We start from the raw sequence: 7,127 nt of genomic DNA on the forward strand, positions 1-7,127 counted from the left end.
ACTCCTACCTGTTCTCAAATTGTGTGTCGATTTAACTAAGAGTCAGCTACAACAGCTAAAACAGAAATTTAGAGCAACAAACAAACAAGGTCTGTCTTTGTAGAAAGCAGCTTACAGATCTTGGAGCTGTAGAGAAGACAACCTTGTAAAGACGTCCGAGGCACACTGAAGTAGGGAAAAGGCTAAAAAGCCTTTATTATGATATGTCTAGGAAAAGATAAAAGCTACCAATGCTTTTCAGCTCACAGGGAGCTTTCGTCAGGGTCCCAAGATTAGTAAGCTACTCACTACAAAGACCGACCTCCTTGTTTGTTGCTCTGCATGTCTATTGCTTATTCCAAAGATTATGTGATTTTGCATGTGGAATATAAATGACCCCAGGAAGCGCTCCATCATTTCATTTTTCCTTACAGAAATTTACCATTTTCCCACATTTATCATAACATATGTATTCCACATATTCCTAATGCAGATCAGAGGTTTGAGAACCATGATGTGTATGCAGGTTTTCATTCCAACCAAACACTACAGCAGCTCATCTCACTGATTAGGTTTTCTTCTGTGGTTGAAGGTGTTAGTTAGTGAAATCAGCTGCTGTAGTGTTTGGATGGAATGAAAACCTGCACACACACATGGCTCTGGACAGCTCATGGCTGGAGACCACTGCTACATCATACGTTGTAGTATCACTAGTCACGTGAGGTACATGGGGAAGGGGAGGGAGGGATTGGACCAGATTGGAGTTTTAGTTCTACAAACATTTGGAGGCAGAAATAATCTCATTGGTTCAGTTAAACCTCAACGAGCAAAGAACCCCAAGTGCTAGTTAGCTAACTGGCAAACTTAAATAGCAAAGAATGAACTATAAATAAAAAAATATATATGGCAGTGTTTGCTTTTTTCATTCATTCGTGACCATGGCATTCATGATCTTGGAAGGTCAGCATGCTAGCTAACTAGCTTACCTAGATAGCTGTAGGCTAGTATGGAACATTTGATGTTGGTCAGCTAGGCTAACTAGCTAACCTTGATAACTGTTCAGTTAGCAGCAAGAGCGCTAGGCTTCATTATCCCTTTGCCTTTTTCACTGGGCTTCAGTCTAATGTTAGCCAGAGAAACTGTGGCTCTTTGGCTCCGCCCACTGAAGTTTAACTCAACCAATGAGATTATTTCTGCCTCCAGAGCAGCTCTGCCTCCGAGAAATGTTTGTAGAACTAAAACTCCAATGTGCAGGAATTTAGAGTTGGCCAGATCACATGAGGCTGCAGTTCTCCGTCTGCTTTTTGAGGTCTTCCAGCGTGGCCTGGGCTTTGTCCTTCAGCTGGTCGATGTCCACGTTCTGGATGTTGGTCAGCTGGCCCAGCACGGACTGCTTGTGCTCCTCCTCCTGGTTGTCCTCAGCGATCATCTTGGCCAGCTCTGTGGGCAGCTCCACATCGTCCCCCGCCTGCTGGATCTGGGTCTCGTCCAGCTCGTTCTGAGATGGACACACACATCAGTAAAAGGCCAGGAGAAAAGAGGGAGCACAAGTTAAGACCAAAGGGGGAAGATCATGAAATAAAAAATTGACTATTTCCCCGCAAGATTAATAGAAATGTTAACAAAGGATGTGTTGGCGTTTCAAAGGCAGTGACCCTGTTGTAGACATTTTTTTATTTGTGTCTTTAGTTCTCTTTACAAAGGCAGACCAGGATCAGCTGTCGGTTTACCTTTGGTAGTCTGTATTTCTCTCGGAAGTGACTTCTGACTGTAGCTCTCTCAGCTTTCTTCTGGGCAAAATTAGCTTCTCGTTCTTGCCTGGGGGAAAGGAGGAAAAACATTCATTTTTGGCAGAATATTCAAGATGCCTTTGGACATACAAATTTAGATACTCTCAGCTTCCAACCAAAGCCGATAGCAAGTGTCTCTTTTAATCAGCTGTCCACCTCTTCAGTTGTAATAAGGTTTAAATTGGCAACACACTTACTCCTTCAAGTTCCACGCATTTAAGAAAGCATTGATATTCAACTACACACACATTCAAACCTGAAAATGAAGAAAGTCATTGTTCATCATTGCTATGTGCAGTTTCATCTGTACTTAAGGAGAATCCACATCATCAGAAAGGCTCCTGCTGGATTTGAGCCTCATCCAGCATCAGCAATATCAGCCTTGTTAAAGAGGATGGGGAGCCTAGCATTACCAGCTCCACTCTAACTCTATCTCCAGAGTCTGGGGCCAGCAGAAGGTGGGTGAGCAGCAGTGATGCCCAGGGGAGGGAAGCCGGAAGAGACCCCAGATGCAGCATGCTGCCGGTCCAGTGCTCCTGCGAGGGATTTCAATCATCTGGGGATGTGGACTACTAGCAGTAGCCTACTAACTGCAGACTGACTACCACTCACCCACTTCCACAGCTGCCAGCCCATCCCACACACAGCCTGGCCTCACCTCACTTGGCTCTGCAGTCTTATGGTCTGTCTGCCTAGCTGTGCTCATATTAAATGTCTCACTTTGGTGGGATGTGTTCATGTTTTTAGCCTGCAAACCCTTGAAAGAGTTCATGAACCGTCATTATAAAACAGGTCATCTAAGCCAAGCAATCTAACTGGTCAAAGAAGCATTCCAACTGTGTTGATAATTCCCATAAAGCACAGCTACAGCTCGCCATATTTTATTGTTTGCTATGTCAACTCTCAAGGTAACCACGGACTTGAACAATCTTTCTTGATTTCTCCTGTTTTATTCTTATGTATTATATGTATCCTACTATAAAATCCTACTATAAAATGAGGAAAACTCTGTCCTTCTGTCTGTCTGCATCCATTTTGCTCCTCAATGGGTTGGCCAATCAATCTGAAACTGCACATGGGCATTGAGCATTGGCATAGGCAGGGACTGACGAAGACGATTTTTCCATTTTCCCAAATTTAAGCTGTTTATTAGCATTTTTGGCAAGTCTGCGCGGAGTTGTGGCACGCGCATCCCCGGGTATGGACTACTACTTAAAAAAAAACTTTTCAGACAGTGCACATGCATTGCAACTGTTGTATCGTACCCATAATCACAGTAAATATTGTCCTTTTGGGTATTATTGCTATAAGGACCAATATCATCTGCCCCATGTATCCAGGGGTGACATCACTCTCTTGCTACTAGTTTAAAAATGACACTGGCAGTGCACAGGAACCATGCCAGTGGGACCCTGATGATATTGTTTTTGTGTCCATGGTTGGAATTTTCAGTAAGAAATTTTAGCTGTTTATAATGATCAAAAACAAGAGTCATAAAAAGAGCCTGAATGTTGGTGATGACTACAGACTCCTAAGAGTTGCTAATGATGGAAGTGGTTTATGTATGAACTCACATGGAAATACGTAATGGTTCCCATGGGGGGTCTGTGGTCTAATGCATATCGATCTGGAGTTCCTCAACATGAAAAGGTTCCTGTACTAAAAAGCAAAAATGTTCCACCAAAGTAAATGATCACTTTGATGGGTACATCACAAGAAGTTATACCATGCACATACACATGGAAAAACATCATTCATATTTTACTGGTGTCCATCTTTGTCAATACCCCTTTAAATATAAATTAGAAAGCAACCAGTTCTGACAAGCTGTGATTCTACATTCTACATGCAAGGGATGAACTGAAGATGAAGATTATTAACATATCCATCTTGAGGAAACACAATATTAACTGAAGTTCATCATTCAAACTCTCTAAAATATTGAGGATCCAGTGTGCAAAATCATTGTTAAAGAGTAGGAGTGACTTTTTGGAAGTGGTGGATATCTCATTTTTAAAATTAAACTCTTCAAATTCACTCTTGTAAACAGTCCAAACTATGTGATGCCTCCAGCAGAGGGCAGGCAATGGACTGCTGGCACTGTTCTCTCTGGTCAACATCACTGAAATGTTTATGGCTGTAGTGTAGTTTTACAATTGTCTGTAGTACACATTTTGCCTTGTTAAATTTCCTGCAATGCCTATGAGTCATATGAGTCAACAAGATGGCATTATGCTTAAACAGCTTGCAATGGCCTGTAGCCAAACATCGCCCTTATGATAAAAGACCAAATGTGATTACAGTCAATGAATGCCATGAAGAGAGCAAGAAGAGAGGTGGTTATGCTAAAATAAACACCAAAGACAGATAAAAGCAAAGCCACAGCCATAGAGGTGACATTGTACGACTGGAACGATCAAGTCAGCCGCATAATCTACAGGCTTAGGGACGCCCGAGGACCACGGGTTTGCAAAGTGTTTGTACCCCATGTGCCAGAGGAAGGTCATTCTATCTGGAGATACAGTATCTGTGGCGCTGTCTGTGTGAGCCAGAGTTCACTACGCATTAACATGAGTGTGCCATTGGTCGCTCACTTGCGACCAATGGCAGAGAGACGAGCCTTGTGTCTTCTCCTCTCAAGGGCATCGGATGACCAGGGTTGTCAGTGTGGCCCGGGTGTTGGGGGTGATAAAATGACTCCATGTGACATGCCAGTGTGAACAGCCCCCCCCCCCCCAACTCTATTCTCCTTTAATCTGAGCAGTATGGTCTTCCCAGTGATCTATGCTCCTGGTTTAGTACCTCTGCTTAATAACTCACTTCCACTGAAGGTCACTGTGTGACGACGCAGCGTTCATGTCACAACCGGCTGTAAGTAGAAGAGAGCGTCTCGCCATGCATCCTGTGGAGCTCATCGGTGGAGCATGGCATTAAGCAGGGTTAGGGGTTCAATTCCCAATGAGGCCACCTATGCTTAAAATGTCTACCGTGAGACGCTTTGGTTAAAAGCGTTCATGAAATGGCATATATTAATGTTGATGTAAATAGGCTCTAAGGCCAGGGGGTCATGGGATCATTGGTGGAAGAACCTCCATCCTTGTGGGAAGCATAGACCATACAATGTGGCCGAAGATTCCTCCAGTTACAATAAAGTCATACATTTTGACACATATCATCAGAATCTAATATTTCCTGCCCAAATCTGAACGCATCTGAATCTTATCCCTCATATAACAATCGGGCTGAGGTCACATGGTCACTTACTCCGCGGCCAGGAGAATGAACATCTGATATGGAGTAAGGGGCTGTGCTCCAAGGGGAGGCATCACACTAATCAATAGTGAGGTGCTGTCTGTTGTGTGAACTCTGCTGGCCAAATGACCCTGTTGTTGTAAATGTCACTTTTAATTGCCCTCCGCTGCGCTCCGGAGACGAACAGCGCGAAGGGACGTGGGCAATACGGGATGGACAGTTGGAGAAGTCACACATGCAGCAGGTAAGGAATTGGGTTGACATTAAGTTGATGCATAAGCAATCTTAACAAGGCGTGCTGGAATTACACGTCTACTCCAAAATGAATATCAGTCTCAGTGATGTGGGGGAGGGAAAAACAACCTATACCCAGTTTTCCCACCTTTTCAGACTGGCATAAATCTTTATGATATAAATAATTCACAGTAGACATCATAGTAAATAGTATGAGACTGATGTAAGTTAGCCTATATGAGGATAGGGTCGTTTAAGAGGAAAAATAATCAGTTAATGCTAATTGATATTTGTTTCTATTGGTGGTTGTTTGCCTTATGCTCATCGACTGGATCTCATAGTTTACCCACCTATTTATTTTCCACTACATCCCTGGTTAGACTCATTCACTGAGCTACGCACACAGCAATAGGAACCTGTTTTCCTCAGGCATGAATCCCTCTACACATTTCCGCGGAAGTATTCTTCCAGGAATAATTCCAAATTAAAATCTGTCCTACATTATTTGCCAAACCTAAGAGACAGAGAGCTCCCTGGGCGAGTGGAGCAGCTGTGCGTGGCGCGCTCACTGTTGTGGCACTGATGCGTAAAACAGCGCGCGGCGCACTGGGAGCGCTCACATAGATATTTACACACCACAACATCGATTAAATACAACATTTACACTGCATTCCTGACACATATTCATATTCATTACGGAATGACAAGCTTCATTCATTTCCTTACTTTTCCTCCTCCAACTGTTGCTGATATTGTTCAAATTCCTCTTGGGTCATCCCTTGCGCGGCGGCTTCTGATTTCTCTCCTTCGGATTTTTCCTCTGTCAGTCCGCCTGTCAGGTTCTTCAGCTGTCCTCCCACCATGTGTTTAACCATGAAAGCCATGGCTGAGCCTGGGAGAGTCCTCTATTTGACCGGCTGAGAAGTTGAAGGCTTGATGCGCTCTCGGATAGAGCGGTGGCGTTGGATAGATATCCGCCGAACGATGTTCAAACTCGATGTCTGGAAGTGTCACACAAGCGCATATAACTTTGAAAGGCTCGATGGGAGAGATAAAACCAGTAAAAAAAACAACAACAGAGTATTATTAGAGATGGGAGTTTCAGCACCACTGGCGTTGGACAGCTCCGCGCCGTAGAGGATGGAGAGGAGCGGCACGGTTACGAGTCAACAAGTTTGGCGCTGAACTCTACCAATCCTGTGTTCCCGTCCACAGCCACCACTCCCTCCGCCCAATCCCAGGCACCGCCGGACTGAGTGTGCGCTTGCACGGCGCGCGTCCGCACCGTGGGCTACACGGGATCCCGTGATTCGCCGTCTGATTATAACTCACTATTGAGTCAGACAGGACTCCGGCGGGGACAAAGCACACGTGACTAGCCTCTGTGGCTCCTGGCTGTTTTGGTGCCCCCGTCTCTCTTAGGGTCATTTGTGGCTTTAGCCCATACCACACAGTTTGTCAACACACAGACGGCTTCCCAAGCGCAAATTAGCCAAGTGGATTTCTCTAAACCCATATCTGAAATTCGGCTTATTTGGGTAACCACTTAGGGATGATAGGCAATTCGTTTTGGGTTTTTTTTTTTTGCTCACAGTCGTTATCGTCTCCCATTAGGGTTTGTTTTGTATGAACGCGCTCATTTCCAGTGTGGAGGAGACCGAGAAGATGGAGCGTCTCTGCGGTGCGCGTGTAAACACGCATCTTTCAAATGGAGCAGACAGTTGTCTCCCGTGGGCGATCTGGTGTTTAATTGCAATGATGATATCCCTATAAATATTCCTTTAATATTCCTGTAGGGACTTAGCCTACAGTGCGTCTGTGGTACTAAAGTTGTACCAGAAAGTGAGTTGAGTGACCCTGTCCTACTTTAGG

General features: G+C 44.5%; 1 protein-coding gene across 1 annotated transcript; it reads right to left on the reverse strand.

The window, feature by feature from the left end:
- Window positions 1-1,252: 1,252 nt before the first annotated feature.
- Window positions 1,253-6,139, reverse strand: cplx3b (complexin 3b). Its single transcript, XM_071897387.1, has 3 exons — window positions 5,982-6,139; window positions 1,710-1,797; window positions 1,253-1,477 (listed from the first exon to the last, which is right to left on the reverse strand). Exons 1-3 carry the CDS (start codon window positions 6,137-6,139, stop codon window positions 1,253-1,255), a joined length of 471 nt encoding a protein of 156 aa, XP_071753488.1.
- Window positions 6,140-7,127: the final 988 nt, after the last annotated feature.

This window comes from Centroberyx gerrardi, chromosome 1 (assembly GCF_048128805.1).
Source record: "Centroberyx gerrardi isolate f3 chromosome 1, fCenGer3.hap1.cur.20231027, whole genome shotgun sequence".
Lineage (NCBI taxonomy): Eukaryota > Metazoa > Chordata > Actinopteri > Beryciformes > Berycidae > Centroberyx > Centroberyx gerrardi.

Excerpts from the sequence above, each read along its gene's own strand:
- cplx3b (XM_071897387.1), bottom strand. The coding sequence starts at position 6,139 with ATGGCTTTCATGGTTAAACACATGGTGGGAGGACAGCTGAAGAACCTG. Across the intron at positions 1,798-5,981 it reads CAACAGTTGGAGGAGGAAAA|GCAAGAACGAGAAGCTAATT; the intron begins GTAAGGAAATGA and ends CCTTTCCCCCAG. Across the intron at positions 1,478-1,709 it reads AGAAATACAGACTACCAAAG|AACGAGCTGGACGAGACCCA; the intron begins GTAAACCGACAG and ends TGTCCATCTCAG.